Genomic DNA, 19,339 nt, shown 5'->3' with positions numbered 1-19,339 from the left:
ACAGAATTTATTATAGATTGCAGGATTTTAGCTCAGAAATTCCACTGACAATAAATTACAGTGCTGTTTCTATTCTGTTTTGCATATGCAGATAAATCAGGGTTTCCAAAACATTTGTTATCATAATCAAACATTGTAAATAATGAATTTGCAACCTCAATTTCAGTTTCTGTTTTTTTGGGTAGTCTGAAATCATACATAGCTGTAGATACTGGATTTCGGGGTTGTCTCAGGAGTTTCCAGTTCCAGAGGAGAGACTTCAATATACTAGAGGAAGAGGAGACATTCGGAATCAGTAATGGTTGTCCAGAGGAATCACTTGTAAGTGAATTCTGTATGACTGATGTGTCTAAATCAGAGCAATATTGGATCTAGATTTCTGAAAGTAACTGACATATCATAATTTACTTCAAGATTTCACCAGATAGAAAAGTAAATGTATTAAAGACATAAATTGACTTTCTTGTAATTTTCCTTTCATCGAAAGTGCAAAATAACATCGGAAACTCATCAGAGTTCTGCTGTTTGTTACAAGTCTGCACAAGGCTTATTTTCCACCTTGTATGGTTTCCCACAGGGCAGACAGAAATCCTATTTCCAAGTCTTTGCCAAAGTTAGTCTGAATACAGCTACTCAGCGTGTGTGAGTGGCCCCATTGACATAGATGTTGATTTGTTTCTCCTCACCTTACAAGGGAGCCTGTAACATGGTGCATCGGGGGTCCTGGAATATTCCATATGGGCCATAGGAAGGTGTTAAATTATTGGTTTCATTACACTGTTAGTATTAGCTAGTATTATTTTCTCTTCTGGGACTGTTCTTTCAACTCACTGAAATTTTACCAAATTTAATGTAAAATATGTAATTGGAAGTTGCAAGAAAAAAAAAGTTATAGTTGATGGTTAAGGTTATATCATATCAAATAAGGCCTGCAGGCAAATCAGAGTAAAATGAGAATATCTTTACATTATAAAATAATTGGTATTCAATATTTAAAGCAGTATTATTTACTAACATTTTCACTGAGGGCAACATTGCTGAAGTGTGTCTTGCCCAATATCCTTTCTCAGAAAAGGTCAAACATGCTGCACCAGAATGATAGGTTATGCATAGAAATACCCATATTCTAAGCTTTTGACTTCAAATGTGCCACCTTCGGTATTTCTGAGAGAAAGGAAATAAGAGTATAGTTTTTAAAAAAGCCTCTTCTACTATTCTGGATGACAGAATTTCCGCACTTTCCCTTTTACGTATGAAAAGAAAGAGAAAAGCAACAATGCGGAATCCCATTTCCAACAACAAGCAATCCAATCAGGCCATGAGTGAAGCCTTGAGATATATTTTGCAGCAGTTCTGCTGAGAGCCACAGATGAAGGGTACTATGACCCCAGGCCATTCTGGCAACCACTGACGAAAGGAAAAACATTGTGTAAATGATTGGTTGAATAATTGAAACTATTACTTTTGCAACAAGTGTTGATTTTGGACATAGCTGGTTCTTCTAAGTGTGTATTTCATTATTCAACTTCCTACCCACAGATGTCACGCATGGCATATTTCAATGATGAAGGTTTCATCTCTTCCAGAGAAAAGATCACACCATTTTCAAACTTTGAAGGAGGCTTCAGCTTCAGAACGTTACAATCCAATGGACTGCTTTTCCATTACAGTGAAGGAGTGAGTACCAGAGAGAAATCTTAAAGGGGAAGTACTCCCCCATATTTTGGAGAAATTTTGTAAAAGTACTAATTCTATTACCTGAATAGAAAACCTTCAGCCAGGTCTCACTCCCTGCTAGGCTGTTTTGTTGATACAATAGGGATTGTTCCTGCAAGAACCTTGTAAGAAATATTAATCAAAGGATATAAGGTGATTCTGTAACCCTTTCACCTCAACTCATCATCAAGGAATATGACCCTGTGCATAACAAGTCAGCAAACCCATTTTGATTCCACTCAATTTCTGAATTCAGCTCTTCCTATAGCACCCTAACCAGTCTCTATTTACTACCACTGCAACTTCACTGAGCTAATGTTCACCCTCAATACTTTCAGGTAAATGAAGAGTATTCAATACAAATAATAGCCCTGCATTCTCTTGGGGTCTTCATCCACCAGAAAAAGTGGCGCAGTGGTTAGCACCGCAGCCTCACAGCTCCAGCGACCCAGGTTCAATTTTGGGTACTGCCTGTGTGGAGTTTGCAAGTTCTCCCTGTGTCTGCGTGGGTTTCCTCCGGGTGCTCCGGTTTCCTCCCACATGCCAAAGACTTGCAGGTTGATAGGTTAATTGGCCATTATAAATTGCCCCTAGTATAGGTAGGTGGTAGGGAAATATAGGGACAGGTGGGGATGTGGTAGGAATATGGGATTAGTGTAGGATTAGTATAAATGGGTGGTTGATGGTCGGCATAGACTCAGTGGGCCGAAGGGCCTGTTTCAGTGCAGTATCTCTAAACTAAAACTAAACTCCAGCAGAACTCACTTGAAAATGGCACTTGTATCAGATCTCCAATGTATCTAGGATTTTTGGGTCTGCTTTGTATGGGGCAAAACAACTGCACTTTTTATTTTTATTTTTGTTATTCTTTCATGGGATGTGGGCATCACTGGCAAGGCCACTATTTATTGCCCATCCCTAATTGCTTTTGAGAAGGTGGTAGTGAGCCACTTTCTTGAACCACTGCAGTCCATGTGTGTAGTACACCCACAGTGCTGTTAGGGAGAGAGTTTCAGGATTTTGACCCAACGACAGTGAAGTAACAGCGATATAGTTCCAAGTCAGGATGGTGTGCGGCTTGGAGGGAAACTTGCAGACAATGGTGTTGCAGTGCGTTTGCTGACCTTATTCTTCTAGGTGGTAGAGGTTGCGGGTTTGCAAGGGGCAGTTGAAGGAGGCTTGGCAAGTTGCTGCAGTGCATCTTTGTAGATAGTACACACTGCTACCCGTGTGCCGATGGTGGAGAGAGTGAATGTTTAAGAGAGTGGATGGGGTGCTGATCAAGTGGACTGCTTTGTTCTGGATGGTGCTGAACTTCTTGAGTGTTGTTGGAGCTGCACCCATCCAGGCAAGTGGAGAGTATTCCATCACTTTCCTGACTTGTGCCTTGTAGATGGCTTTGGGGAGTCAGAAGGAGAGTTACTCACCACAGAATTCCCAGCCTCGGACCTCCTGAGTTGACTCCCTTCACCAGGATTTCCTACTTCCCCAGCTCATTTGACAGCCGGCATAGTACAAATACTCCAAGCAAGGGGAAACTTATTGGCCTCCAGATGAACCTAAGTCGACCCCACTGTGTGTGTGTGTGTGTGAGACAGAGAAAGGGTGATATCACCAGGTCAGGCAATTGGCCTGGGTTCTCAAAGAATGGGTATTTTTTTTAAAGATCATTGCAATAAGAATTAAGGGGGGAGGTTTTAACCCAGGTCCCAAAAGTGAAAGGACAGTGTGTTTCTATGACATACAACTCCCCCACTAAAATATTTTAAGTATTTTTCATAACCATGTAACGTAAATGGTTTCTGATATTTTGCCTGAGAGTTATATACTCTTATGAAGTCAGTATCACTGGCAGTGGAGCACCACCAGTGCCTCCCAATGGTTACAATTGTCAATCTCTTTTCAGCCTGATATCTTCTCCCTCTCACTGAACAATGGTACAGTCATTTTCAAAATGAAGGAAACAACAATACGATCAACAAAGAAGCAATATAATGATGGACGGAATCATTTTATTAGAGCAACTGTCACCCCATCAAGGTAATCATCTTCTGCTTTCATATATTTTGATATTGCTGTAGGATTAGTTCTAACTCAATGTTATAAACAAAGAAAATCGTTAGCCATTTCAAAATGTGAAACAAGTTGAGTTAGGATTAGCCTATGAGGATTGCTGGTCTGGACGAAGTTGTAATGTATTTTTTTGCGTTTCTTTCTTGTTATGCACAAACTCACCAATCACACAGAAACGACTGGTACAAATAATATAGGTTCTTTTATGTGAAGACTAGGACTGTTAAATATAGATTACAGGAGAGCCCACTACACAGGTCTAGCCTACGGCTCCAACACACTACAACTATTGGGTCACACGCTGTGTGACATCACTTCCTTCGGCGATGATCAAACACACTATTTATACATTCCCCCCTTAAAGCCCAAATACAACATCCCCACTTTTTCCAAAGATAAACAATACACACAGTAATAACAGATGCACATAATGCAATAGGATTGTTGCAAAATCTATTTACATAAAAGATGGACGTCCACTCATATAGTGTTTGAGTCTCTAAAATATAAAGGTGGTTTGCTGATCTTTCCGGATCTCATGGTGGTTGAAAACCTTTTGAGATCGAGACTCATCGTGTCATTGTTCTTGATTTGAAGACATGTTAGCCTCCTGTGTACTATCATTGCACTGGTTGTCTTCTCATTGATCTCCCACAATCTCACTATCTGATGTCACCCTGGAGCGTGTTCTTGACACGACCGGAGTGTCAGATGACACACAGCTGGACAACTCCCTCAGCTGCCTTCTGTTCCACTGCAATGTTGCTCTGTTAGGTGTCATGACCTCATAGGATCTAGGTTCACTGCATACCTTAGAAACTTCTGTGGGAAACCAGGTTCCTTCAGTCGTATGTATCATCCGAACCTTTTGTCCCACGCATAGTCTGGGCAACTTCGCACCTGCATTTCAGTCATATATATCCTTCATCTTCTCCTGTCTTTCAAGAAGCTTCTCTTGCACTGTTGAGAACTTGGAGAAATGATGGCTAAGCAGCGCAGTTCTCACTTTCCTCCCATACATCATTTCCATTGGCGACGGTAAGCCCATGTCCAAAGGTGTTGGTCTCAGATGTAGCATGGCGATCTGAAGCTCTTGATTTGTTTTCCTGCACTTTACGATCAACACCTTAACGGTAAGGACCATTCTCTCGGCAAGACAGTTGGACCTAGGGTATGTGGTGATGTAGTCACATGTTTTATGCCCCATTTGGCACATACATCCTGAAAAGATTTGCCAATGGACTGTGGCCCATTGTCTGATACGATCTCTTCTGGTGTGCCAAACAGACTGAATGTAGCATTCACTGTTTTTGCAACTGATGAGCTTGAGATATCCTTCAATGGCCAGATGATTGGGAACTTGGAGAAGCAGTCCATGATCAAGAGAAAATCATCACCATGAACAGTGAACAGATCCATTGCAATCTTGGACCAAGGATGCGATGGAACTTTGTGAGGGTTTCGAGGCTCCCTGTGCTGATTCGTCTGGTGCCTCCCACATGCTTCGCACATCCTCACGAACTTTTCTGGAATTTTATGTTGGCCCAGAGGCCCCACCCACTGACAGAAAAGGAAGCCAAACTGTAATTGTACGTGGCCCAGGCCCTTAATTAGCCTCGGGCAGCACTTCCGCCCCTCTGAGGCAGGGAGACCCACCTCCAAGAGCTGCCGGCAGCTCTTCAGTCCCAGCAACGCCACCAGGAGCAGTGACCACTGCTGGGTCTGCACCCAGCCAGGACCAGCAACATGGACGAGGCCCTGGAATACAGGTGAGTGTGTGGAGCCTCGCCGGGACCCTGGCGAGGTGGGGAGAGGATTTGCTCGGGGTGAGGTGATGCTCCAGTGGGGTCAGCTTATGCCGTGGGGAGATCCTCCATCGGGTACAGGGTGCCATATCAAGAGGGACCTCCCCACAGCCCACAAGGAGACCCCTAGGTTTTACTAGGTGGTCTCCTGAGCTACTGAACTGCCTGCATGCTGATGATAATATACCAGTGGTGGTGGGAGGAGGCCCTTAAGTGGCAATTAATTGGCCATTTAAGGATGTTAACTGGCTTGGGGTGGACGGGCTTTTTGTTACCTCCCCCACCACTCAGCAAATGGTAGCGAAGGTAGGAAGATGAGGGGAATGGCACTCTCCACCTCCCACTCAATTTTACCCCCCCCTCTGTGCCTCCAGCCCGCTCCTGCGGGGGCGTAAAATTCTCGCCTATATTGTTGTTGATCCCTGGCCATTACACTGTTTCCCTCACCATGAGTCTCGTCTGCTCTAAGTGACAAAATGTCCTGACGAAGAACTTCAGCTTTAAGTACCTGCTTTCCCTTGAATATTACACCTCTCAAGATGCCTAATTCATCTCTATACGGCCAAACATATCTCACTTCGTGAATCATGTCAGACCAGATAATCAGATAATGACTTTCCACAGTAGTGCATCTCTAGCTGTCTCCTCTTGAAGTTGGTTACACTGTGCTGACCAAAGCTCATCAAGTCGACTTTGAGTGTATCCTCAATTTCAACATCCACGCTATCCACTTGCAAGTCTAATGAAACATTCACAGTTTTCTTCAGATTCGGTAAGAGTGTCTGAAGTGATCATTCTGTTACCTGGTTTGTAGCGGATTTTGCAATCATATCCTTGAATTTTTATGAGCAGTCTCTGCAGTCTAGGTGGTGCATTGGTCAATGGTTTGCACCAAATCATCTCCAATGGTTTGTGGTCCATTTCCACAATGAATCTTTTACGAGAGATACGCATGGAATCTTGTCACCTCAAACGCGAGAGCCAGAGTCTCATGCTCTATGTTTGAATAATTTGATTGCACTTTCGATAAACTCTTCAAGCCAAATGCAATAGGTTTTCTATCCTGCATGATGCACATTCCTAGCCTTTTCTGAGACATGTTGACATCTAGGACCGTCTTCTTCATTGGGTCACAATATTGCAAAACACTTGTCTGCTCCGACAATGCCTGTTTCAGTGATTCAAACACATGCTGGTGGTCCGCCTGCCATATGTACAGTACATCCTTCCTCAGCAACTCTCTCAGTGACACTGCTCGTTCTGCAAAATTAGGTATGTATGGTGCCAAGAAGTTAAATAATCCAAGGCACCACTGCAAGTCCTCCCAGTCCTGGGGAGTCAGCATCACTTTTCATGTCCTCTATTTTTCCTGGATCAGGACGTATTCTGGAATTGACGTATATAGATCCAAACAAGTTGATGTGACTCACGTTCACCTCACACTTCTTACTGTTGAAGATGAGTCCTTAACAACGTGCCGCTGCCTTCATTAAGAGTAGATTTGGGTCATGTTCCCCTTCCATTATTCCCATTACCGCAACATCATCCACAATGGATATGCATCCTGGCACATTCTCTTTAATTCTGTCCATGTACTGTTGGAACAGATCCTGACTGACACATAAGCCAAAAGGCATTCATTGGAAGCAGTATCTTCCAAATGGTGTCCTGAAAGTAGTTATCTCTTGATACCCCTCTGCTCGATGAACAGACCAATACCCATGTTTGGCGCCCAACTTGGAGAAAAACTTTGCTTCTGAGATTCAATTCCTCTAATGTTGGAATCTTGTGTGGGCATCTCTTTAATGCAAGATTCAGCCATCGTGGGTCTAAGCACACCCGGGTTGTGCTGTCATTCTTTACTATGTACCAGTCAATATGCTGATGCACACGGCAGATAATGCCATTACATTCCATGTCATCCAGCTTGATCTTTAACTTCTCCCGTATGTCCACACTGTACTTCCTGGGAGGGTTGATTGACGCAGCTGCATCCACCTTTAGGTGGAACACGGCATCATAGCTGAAATTTCCTATGGCATCGAACCTGTCCAGGTACATCAGTTGCAAAGCGCGACTGACTCAATATGTTCATTTCCTGGCATCTTATGTTACCGTTGGTGCATTGGAGATCCTGTGAATGGTCATAATGTTCAGTTCCTTGCACACCAGTAACCCTGCTACCACCATTCCACTCGTGTCCACGAGGTAGAAAACTTGCGGTGACCACGCAGATCTGCCGTAACTGCACCTTAGTGTTATTGTGTCATTGCACTGGATGGGTGATCCATTGTGAGCTGCTAATCTGGCCATTGTAGGTAGCACCATTGACTCCCAATGGTTGGGGTACCATGTCTTTTAGAATTCGAACGGGCAAGATGTTTGCACTCGTCCCAGTGTCAATCTTGACGGTAAGTTTGTGTTTGTCACTTTTCATTGGGCATATGATGCTAATTGTAGCAAACGTCTCTGATTGTGTAACTATGTCACATTCATGATATGGAAAGCTTATCCACTTTTGAGTTCAAAATTTCCCCAGCTCGAATCTTCACCCTGGTCGTTCTTACCCCTGACTTCATGTATGTCCTTGGACTTGCGTTGCATTCTGGCACATCCCTTGTTGCTGCCATACACTTGTTGCCGGTTCGTAGCCTCTGGTTGTGCTATTGGAACCAGACTTCCTGCATTGGTGTGCCCAATGTCCTCTTAAACCACACGCCTTGCAAAGGTCCTGGAATGCAGGACAGCTTTGTGGTGGGTGCAGGAGGCTGCATTTCCCATGTGATTTGCTTGGTTTTTGCACCTGGGTGACTGCACCAATACTAGTAGCCACACTTAATACCTGCAGTTGTTGTCGTCCAGCCACAATTACTTCGTACTTCCTGTCGCCTTTCAATAATGTGTCATGCTAACAAAAGGAACAGTCATGAACTAAAGTGAACTGGGGCAATTACGAATTGTAAAAATGAGCTGGAGAATTAAACTCCAAAAAATGGACACATTTTTCTGCAGACAAGATGGAGTAAGAGGTCAGGTGACCCCTCCTATACTGCAAATATACATCATAACTGTTGGAGACTAAACCCATCATCACGCCGGGACTAGTTTTGGGGAAGGCACATTAAAATGCTAAACAGGCCATTCAATGCTAAATGGCTCCTATTTTCATGAATGGGGTTGACAAAGACATTCACAGAGAGGGTGACTCCAGATTCAAAGTCAAGATAACAGGCAGGACATAACATCACTTTATCAAGTTAAGCCATATTCAAACCCCATTGCGTAACAATGGCCCCACATTCAAAGACATTGTATGGATACACCAGGGGAGAGCATCTATGGTCACCTGACCTAAACCAAACCTGATTAGGTTTTTTCTTTAAAATAGGGATTTCTCTGAGAGAGAGAGAAAGCCAACCACTGAGAGATCCATTCAAGCCAATAAGACCCTGTCTGTAACATCTTTAAACCACCGAGGCAGAGACTGCAAAGGTGACCTTGGAAACTCTCTTATATGAGGAATTATAACAAGATTGTCCACTGACTGTGACTGTCTTAAAGGAATCTAGAAGAAAAGGAACATCAGGCCTGCAACGCTGTTAAAAATTCCTCCCAGAAAACCAAGAAGGTTTCAAAGTGAACTCTTTTTTTTACAACAATTTGATGTAAATGCATGCAATCCTCTAATCTCTATGTGAGTGAGGTTGCAAACATTTTTGGGTATTGTTTAATAAATAGTTTTTTGAAAAAATACTACAAGAAAACCTGTCTATTTATAAAACCCTTAAAACATGCAGGGACAAAACGCTATTTTACAAAAAAAAACACTATCTGCGGTCAGTTGAGAGGTGAAAAATGGAAGTCACCCACACATCTCCCACCAGCCCATTATAAAGGCATCAATGCTGTGACCTTTCTTCTTTCCCAGAAGGTCTTTTTGGAATGCTTCTATTGGTGTTGAATAATCCTCTCTCTAACAGCTCAGCCTCAGAGAAGTCGCAGTGTTTGCCTTACCACAGTACCTGACAACGAACTGATTGATGGAATCTTCCGTCTGCTGTCTGTAAGTCATCAGCTCCAACTGGTGGATTTTGAAGTTCACCTTTACACGAAACTGATCCTCCAGTGTTCTCCAAAGTTTAGCAGGATCTTCCTGATCTTCCTCAGATAGCTCTGATGTGTTGATTCTGTGGCGCCCTCCTTTCCAATGGCAATCTTAATCTTGTCCACCTGCTTTTCAATGACTAAATTTAAGAAACATAGTTCCACCATCTGTCAGAAAAGCTTAAATTCCGACGTGACGTCTGCGGCCTTCCAGTCCATACTGGGGAAATTGGTAGTCATGCTTCTGATGTTCTTTGTCCCTCACAAACTCTTCTACCTTAAAATGCTCCAGGACTTTTCAGCCTGCAATTCCAGTCCTTGCCACACAGTGATGTGGTTTCTCTGGAAGTGTTCAGCAGCTCTGTAGCTCTCCCTGAGCCTGCAGTTCTGAGCTTTGCCACACTGTGGTGCTGTTCCCCAGTTCCTGCTCTTGTGTTAGGATGTGACCAAGAAGCAGTGAGCCTGGGAAAATGATTCTGCACTGGCAGCTGCAGCTTTTTTTGTACTTTTGGCTGAATCAGAATGGACTTAGGCGTGATTCTGGACCAACCTGCAGCTAATTTGGACAGCGTGATCCTGGACTGATATGCTTCTTCTTCTGACCACCAGTTTGGCAACGTCTGCTCTTGCTGTAGATGGCCTGTGTGGTCCCAAACTTCTTTTGTGGCTCTTCCTGACCTTGGGCTAGTTCTTCTCCACGACCTTGTGCTGAAGTAAAGTACATTGATCCCGATCTTCCATTAAACTTTACAACATGGTCTGGTCTTCAACTGTGCACTGCTGCTGCCATATTGCGTTTCTTGCTTGCTGTGCACAAACTCACCAATCACGCCGAGACAACTGGTACGAATAATGTAAGTTCTTTTATTTGAAGACTAAGACTGTTACATAGACTACAGGAGATCCCACAACACGCATCAAGCCTAGGGATCCAACGCAGTACAACTACCGGGTCACATGCTGTGTCACATCACTTCCTTCGGTGATCACCACACCCACTATTTATACATTTCCTTAAAGCCTAAACCATTGTCTCACACAGACAATTATGTTATAGACGGTTCTGACTGTTACATCTATGATTTCATACGAGAAAGGAAAGAGAATCAGATAGTAAAATCTTTCATTTTGACCATTCCTACTTTCAGAACTCTGTAGAATTTTAACTTTGACTTATATTCTCCTAACAGCTCATCTCATCCACAGGAAATTAAGCTTGTTGGTGTTAATAGTCACATGCACTTGGCAGTCCCAAACTTCGGGAATGAAATGTTTTGTTCTGGTTATCTTAGTCTACAAATGCTCAAATTACTATAAAGTGTAAGATAATATCCCCAATGACATAACTGATAAACACCCTATAACAAAGTTATTGGGGGGGGGGCGGTCTTTCCTCTGTGTCATTGTCCAAAATTGAGTAGGACCATGGTAGAAAAATGAGACATATCGCCAGTTCTTCTCCCCAACTGGGATTTTCCTTTCCCCCACCCTCACCAGTGGAATGGCAATTTCCTGCTTCTTCCCATTTTGGGACACACACAAACCATAGTTGCCAATGATGATTACACTTTCTTCTCTCCAACCCATTCCATAAGATAGTATTATCAACACAACAAAGTTGAGGTAGTCTTAGGTTTCAAATTAATTAACTAGAGGTTTTTACATAAATTAAGCAAGAACGTCACATTCAGAACAGCACAAGCATGCAATATGACAGCAGAGAGGACCCGAGGGCTAGAAATCCACAGGCATTGATGATGGCATACAGTTGCCGACTCTGGTTTGACATATTCCAAGGAAATTTCATTGCATGACCTACCACCTCTGCCACCTCAACCAGTCAAAGAGCCTTTTTTTCCCATCTCTCTTATTTTTATAACTAACAGAGAAAATGAAAAAAAAAAATGCTTTTTCAATGCCGCTATAATTTTTCTCCTGGGTTTCTAGCAGCATTGCCCAGAAGATTAATCTTTAATTCCTGGAAACTCTAGGTCCATCCTGGAATGTTAACAGTCCTATGACCAGCATAAAAATGCATCCAGCCGGGAAGCTCCCCTGGTGATCTCACTAGACCTTTCAGGGTCAGAGATGTTCCCTTATTTAAAGAACATAGGTAGGTGCCATCACATTAGGAGTACATCTTAGGTACTCATCAGACAGGGGAGACCACAAATTTGTTAGGGATTGCTTGTCTTTTATAAGGATGTTGAGAAAAGCTTTACCAATCTTCAAAAGTTGCGGGGTCCAGGCAATTAATCACTTGCACCCCTGCAATGACTGGTATGGCTCTTTCTGTTGGGCTTCTTAGCTGCTATTGTTCTGCCTGGTTGGGGACAAGGAAATTCCTGACCTTGGCCTATCATTCCCTCACCAACTCTGACTTTTGTGAACTTGTTTGGGATGAACAATGGTTCTACACCAAGCGAGGCCCTGAAGAGACTGGTGGGAAAAGCTGAGACCTTGGATATCTGGATTCCAGCTTCTGGAGCAATTGGATTGCTTGGATGGAGGCACTTATAGATAATTCCTCACACTACGGGCTGGACTTTGTTCCCAGACGAGTTCTCCCCCTCCATGGCGGGGGGAGTACTGGAGAATCTGAGCGGCAGCAGCTGCCAGGGAACTCGACACCGGGATTGCCGGGCCCGATCTTCCCGAGGATGGGGAAGCTGCATGCCAGCCCCTCCACTGCTCTGTGATGGGACCCGAGTTAGCATATTTAAATTACGTATTTGCATGAATTAAAATGCAAACTGTTGCGATCTTACCTTCAGTTCCCGATCTTCAGTGCGACGTATGGCACTCACGCGCCTTTGCTTTCCTGTTCAGGGAAAGGTGGTGCCACCAAGCTGGGGAAGGGGTGAACTCTGTACTCTGATGGGTGGGGGGAAGGGGTGACTCTGCATTATGGCGTACTGTTTGCAGGGCTGGCAGTCTTTTAAAAATGCCAGCAGCACCTGCTCCTTCTTCAGGTGATGCTGTGAACAGCGTCGCCGAGGCCGCCCCCACCATGTGACCGGGGGGGGATGCAGCTGCCATCAATATGTAAAGTGGTCAGCCACCACGTTATCGTGATGGCGCGGGTACCCTTGGGGATGGCCACCATGTTCTGCGCCCACCACCGCTCCCAGCCGCGGGACTACAAAATTCAGCCCTACCAGTTCCTTGTTGGATGGGATGATGCATATTCCAAGAGGTCACATCAAAGACAGGGAGAAAATAAATGTAGTGCAATTTTTAAAGCATTTGGCTGCATCTTTTTAAATATTTATATTTCTAGCCTTAGATTACACTGAATTTTGGAAATACTATTGTCTCTAGTTAGTGATAATGACGATAAACATGTTTAAATGTAGCCAGTTAGTTTTGATTATAGCAACATAACAGCTTAAGATTATATCACTAAAGATGCACAAACTATAGAATAATTGGTAATCAAAACTATACTTCTAAGGGATCATTTGTGTAATTTTTATCTGAGAAATGTGTTCTAAAGTGTCTGGTCTCACATGACTTTAGTTCTTGTATTATGATGATTAGAAAATTACTGACCATCAGGTGTCCATCTTGAATTTGTTACTCAATCTAAAACACAAATGACAACAGTTCAATGCATAATTGACCAAAGAAATAGAAAAAAAATCCTTTAAACTGTGATTAATTAACTTTTTGTGTGTTTTCCCTAATCTACCATTGTATTATTAAGTTCCATTGCTCTAAAGATTATATTTGTTGAGATTTATTTTCACAATGCAGTGCATCAACTGAACGATCCTAAATCCTGGTCCAGTCCTGAATCCTCACTGATATATAAAATAACTTTTTGACGTGTAATTTTTCTTCACCATTTTTCTTCAGTTGTCAGTTAATAGTGGATGATGAGGACGAAACAGCAGATGATTGTCCCACAGATGAAACAGTTCAACCGAAAGGAAAATTCTACTTTGGGGGTTCACTAGACGACCAATACAGAAACTTCACAGGCTGCATCAGCAATGCTTATCTCAGCAGGTCAGAGCTTCTCTGTTTAATCTGCATGTGTGTGAGTAATGGGATGGAAAGCTTATGAAAGTTTCTCCAATACAACTAGTGTTGCTCATGATCATGTTGCACTGCTAAAAAAGGGCAACGCTGGGGGTTTTGGAAGAAAATTTTATACAAAATCTGCTCAGAAACAGAAAAGTGTTTCAAGATTGGTTCCTGGAAAATAGTGTTTTCTTATCCATAGGTAAATAAATAAATATGCTCCCTTCGCACATATCAGTTACATATGCAAAATATGTGCATATCTCATGGGAGAGACAGCACAGCCACTTTTCAAGATGAAGTTAGTATTTGACCTTCAACTCGGTTGATCTGAATTGTTTTCTGTGGCTTATTTTTTTATAATAAAATCTTCCCTGCCCTCAGAATCAGGTGACAGAGTCAACTGGTTTGGATATAACAATGGTGGTTTCATTGAGGTTAGCCCAGCATTGTCAGCTAAAATAGATATTTTCTTATAACAAAAACATGCAGATATTACAACACAATTACATTTATTTGCCTCTGTTCCATTCAGAGTTAATTGTACTAAAATAATTGCTTTAAGCAGAAATAATACAAATTATAAATCCTCTCAAAAACAACTTACCTAATATTAAATAGGCAGTTTGTCCCACAAGATTAGCCTATAGGCTTTTATTAGCCAAGACTAAAAATAACTGAAGAAAAGAATTAAACAATTTTGTATTATCCCAACTTTACCAAATATCTCTGGTGTGGTACTTATTGTTACTGAAAAATCTCTGCATAAGTAAACATGTTAAAATTCAAGTCTTTACTTACAGCTTCCCTCCCAACTTGACTATAACCACGGTCATTCCAAAATGTGCCACGTTGCTGTATTTCCTAAATAAGCAACACATTGAATACAACTGATATCAATTTCCTGCCAAAGTTACCTCAATTTGACAGTTCATGTTTTGTATTATTTTGATGTTTTAACAGAAAAAAATAAAGTGAAATTAGCTTAGTTGCTTCTAGTAATAGCTTCCTTAAAGCGTTTCATCTGCAGCCCCGCTATCAATGTACAGCTCAGGAGGAGGGACAAATAATGTTTTTTTAAATTACAGGAGTAGTGGTCACAGATGCTGTGATCTGCTGCCTTATACAAACATCATCCGAAATGAAGCTCATAAACTCAAGTTCTAGGTTTTTCAAAGAGGCATGGGCCTCTTATGAAAATTGGTGTTGGAAACAACTTAAAACGGAAACTGGGGGCAATTTCGACTTTGTGCAATTGTGTAAAACGGGAATAGCGAATCAGCAACCATTTTACATCTCTCCGGATTTTTATTTTGGTAAATTAGATTGAATTACAAAATGTGATTCTAAAAAGTACTGGTTAAAAACCTTGGAATCCCATGTAATAAAAACAAAACTTAACTTATTTGGTTACTGTGAAACACCTTGGTCATAGACATATGAGGGATGGGTAATAAATGCTGGCTTATACGTCCCATCAATGAATAAAAAAAAATGTTTATGACATTTTGAGCTGCTAGCTCTTTTAGGACTGTTAGAAGCTATTTGCCAGCTTTTGCAAGTTTTCAAGGTTGATTTTATATATATATTATGTAATCAAAGAGATTCTAGCCTAACAAAAAGAAGCTCAATGCATTTGAGTCCTGCCACATGAAGTTTTGGCTGCTGTATTAAAACTATCCTAGGGTGTTGCCTTGGAACATCTGTCAGTTGAAAGAGCATGGAATTCAAACATGTAACTGTAGCTGCGTAAGTTCTGGGTGGCCCTAAAATATTTTCCTCAGACTTGTAATGCAACATGGAATGCAGTCTGTGCTTCAATTTCTTGGATCTGGAGCTGAAAAGATGCTCTCTAAACAGGGGTCAAGATTTCTTTTTGTTCTGAGGCGTTCCTGTTCACTATTGTCAACAGAATGGCCTTCCAGTAAATTCTTAGGTTGAACTTTGCACAGTCTTCACAATATTGGAAAATATGAGATGCTGGGATCAGTAGACAAAAAAAAATGTCATGGGTGTTGGTTGCTGCGCCAGATCTCCAGCCTGAAATACAAATTTTGAAGTCTGGTAACTATTGTAAAGGCAAGCTAACTATGAAAATTTTCCCAAAGTAAGGCCCCCATAGGGCACCAATATAATGGCAAATGGGCACGTCAAGGTAAATGTTTTAAAGACTAAACAAAACCGAAATGTCACTTAAGATAAACAAAGTTTTGCTTTCAAATTTTTAATTGGTTTCTAGAGAGTTAAAAACTATCAAACTACACAAAAAATGTAGAAAACAACAGGAATTATTTCAACAAGTCAAAATAACAGCACAAGAACACCACCAGAAGCAAAGGAAAAATAACAGATGATACAACTCACAACATTGTGCTATTTATGAGGAATCATTGGAAAGCTCCTAAAGGGACAAGATTGTGTCTTTATATGTAGAATTGAATGCATAATCTTTTGTAATGTTTATTGTAGATGTTCTCGTGATTAAAAGGCTTATTGGGGAAATTGTATATTGATTTTTTTCCTACTCTACAAATGTTACAGAATTGATAAAGATATTGAAGTAGAAGATTTCCAGACATACACTGAAAAGGTACAAGCCTTTCTACATGGTTGCCCAGTTGAATCCCTTCCAGCAGCAATTACTCATAAACATCAAAAGCACTTTGCGAAAGCCAAGAGAGGGCGCAGTAGAAAGGTAATCATTTCCTGTTCGTGTTGGTACTATTGTCTATCAAAGGTTTAGCAACTTCCATGAATTTGAGAGCAATGTTTACTTTCTGGACATACATACTAGTTTTTCACATTGCCTCGGTGACATGATCCTGTAACAGCATGCATGTTTGTTAACAACAAATAGGACTTGACAACTCAAAATTAGTGATGGACTTAAAAAAGGTGTCACCAGAATTCCATTTTTTTGCTGTACTAATTTAATGAAGGTTTCTGCAGTTTCCTGATATACTGTGCAGATGTCCACAAATTACAGCTGGGCTTGGCTTATAATAAATTGAGAATATCTCCATGTTAAACAGCAATATTCTACATAACATAGCATTATTGGAGGCAGTAATTAAAAGTCTGAATAAGAATACTCTGGAATTGATGTTTTCATTGTTCAGAAGGAGATTGACAAAGCTGATCAAGGCAAATTGTTTATAATGGCAAAAATTTAAAAACAAGGGGAAACAAGTTAAAAATTGAGAATCTCAGAGGAAGAAAAATCAGGTTTTTTTTACATAGAAATAGTAATGTGAAATCAGCTACAAGGTAAGGCTACTGAAGTGAACAAAATGAATGGCTTGAAGAGGTAGCTAATTGAGGGGTAGCATGGTGGTTTCTTGTGCCTAAAAAAAAATCTTGGGTCATTTTCTTGTTTCTGCATCTGGGAGTATAAGGTCATCTGGCTGCAGCAAATACAGGAAAATTGAGTGGGGAGGAATGTAAGCCCCTAACAGAGGCTGCCTAATTTTCTGTTAATAAATGCATATAAAATTACACAGTGATCATCAACACAAGTTCGAGGAACAGCATCTCATTTACCGATTAGGCGCACTACAGCCTGCCAGACTGAACATTGAGTTCAATAATTTCCGAGCATGACGGGCCCCCCATTTTACTTGCATTTTTAGTTTTTTTTTCTTTTTTCTTTTTTCTTTTTTTGTGTTTATTTTATTTCATTTCATCTTAGTTTGTTCAGTTTGCTTACCCATGGTTTTTTTTCATGTTTGTACTTGCGTCTGTTCAATTTTCAGTCTGTTAACACCCTATCTGTACTAATGCTTTGTCTTTCAACACACCATTAACATATTGTTTGCCTTTGCTCCATGACCTTCTGGTCAGCTATTCTGTGACCTTGTCCTATCCACACCTTTTCCTTTGTTATCTCTTGTCCCACCCCCACTTTACTTGCTTATAACCTTTCACATTTCTAATATTTGCTAGTTCTGAGGAAGGTTCACTGACCTGAAACGTTAACTCTGCTTCTCTCTCCACAGATGCTGCCAGACCTGCTGAGTATTTCCAGCATTTCTTGTTTTTATTTAAAATTACACAGTACTTGCCGCGCCCCTAGCCAAGCTGTTCCAGTACAGCGACAACACTGGCATCTACCCTGCAATGTGGAAAATTGCCCAGGTATGTCCTGTACACAAAAAGCAGGACAAGTCCAACCCGACCGATTACCGCCCCATCAGCCTACTCTCAATCATCAGTAAAGTGATGGAAGGTGTCATCAACCTTGCCATCAAGCGGCACTTGCATAACAATAACCTGTTCAGTGACGCTCAGTTTGGGTTCCGCCAGGGCCACACAGCTCCTGACCTCATTACAGCCTTGGTTCAAACATGGACAAAAGAGCTGAACTCAAGAGGTGAGGTGAGAGTGACTGCCCTTGACATCAAGGCAGCATTTGACCGAGTATGGCATCAAGGAGCCCTCGCAAAACTGAGGTCGATGGGAATCAGGGGGAAAACCCTCCGCTGGCTGGACTCATACTTAGCACAAAGGAAGATGGTTGTGGTTGTTGGAGGTCAATCATCTGAGCTTCAGGACATCACTGCAGGTGTTCCTCAGGGTAGTGTCCTAGGCCCAACCATCTTCAGCTGCTTCATCAATGACCTTCCTTCAATCATAAGGTCAGAAGTGGGGATGTTTGCTGGTGATTGCACAATGTTCAGCACCATTCATGACTCCTCAGATACTGAAGCAGTCCGTGTAGAAATGCAGCACGACCTGGACAATATCCAGGCTTGGGCTGATAAGTGGCAAGTAACATTCGCGCCACACAAGTGACAGGCAATGACCATCTCCACCAAGAGAGAATCTAACCATCTCCCCTAGACTTTCAACAGCATTACCATCGCTGAATCCCCCACTATCAACATCCTAGGGGCTACCATTGACCAGAAACTGAACTGGAGTAGCCATATAAATACCATGGCTACAAGAGCAGGTCAGAGGCTAGAAATGCTGAGACGAGTAACTCATCTCCTGACTCCCCAAAGCCTGTCCACCATCTAGAAGGCACAAGTCAGGAGTGTGATGGAATACTCTCCACTTGCCTGGATGGGTGCAGCTCCAACAACACTCAAGAACTCGACACCATCCAGGACAAAGCAGCCTACTTGATTGGCACTCAATCTACAAACATTCACTCCCTCCACCACTGACGCACAGTGGCAGCAGTGTGTACTATCTACAAGATGCACTGCAGCAATGCACCAAGGCTCCTCAGACAGCACCTTCCAAACCCGCGACCTCTAACAACTGGAAGGACAAGGGCAGCAAATGCATCGGAACACCACCACCTGCAAGTTCCCCTCCAAGTCACACACCATCCTGACTTGGAACTATATCGCCGTTCCTTCACTGTCACTGGGTCAAAATCCTGGAACTCCCTTCCTAACAGCACTACCCCAAATAGACTGTAGTGGTTCAAGAAAGCAGCTCACCACCACCTTCTCAAGGGCAATTAGGAATGGGCAATAAATGCTGGCCTGGCCAGCGTCGCCCACATCCCATGAATGAATTTTTAAAAAAAGACACAACAGCTGTCAACTGCCATTATTTAAGAGGTTTTATTCTTTTGTGACAACATTTTTCAAATGTTCTTTTGG

General features: G+C 42.0%; 1 protein-coding gene across 1 annotated transcript in view; it reads left to right on the top strand.

The window, feature by feature from the left end:
* Window positions 1–19,339, top strand: part of lama4 (laminin, alpha 4) — a 183,279-nt gene that overhangs the window by 146,590 nt on the left and 17,350 nt on the right. Inside the window, exons 28-32 of the mRNA XM_068025542.1 lie at window positions 186–321; window positions 1,540–1,677; window positions 3,623–3,756; window positions 13,557–13,709; window positions 16,266–16,419. Coding sequence (XP_067881643.1) covers window positions 186–321; window positions 1,540–1,677; window positions 3,623–3,756; window positions 13,557–13,709; window positions 16,266–16,419 — 715 coding nt within the window. The remainder of the gene's footprint in view (window positions 1–185; window positions 322–1,539; window positions 1,678–3,622; window positions 3,757–13,556; window positions 13,710–16,265; window positions 16,420–19,339) is intronic.

The sequence above is a fragment of the Heterodontus francisci genome, chromosome 3 (genome assembly GCF_036365525.1).
Source record: "Heterodontus francisci isolate sHetFra1 chromosome 3, sHetFra1.hap1, whole genome shotgun sequence".
NCBI lineage: Eukaryota > Metazoa > Chordata > Chondrichthyes > Heterodontiformes > Heterodontidae > Heterodontus > Heterodontus francisci.
Note: the sequence above shows the minus strand (reverse complement) of the source record. Positions and strands in the feature narration are given on the sequence as shown.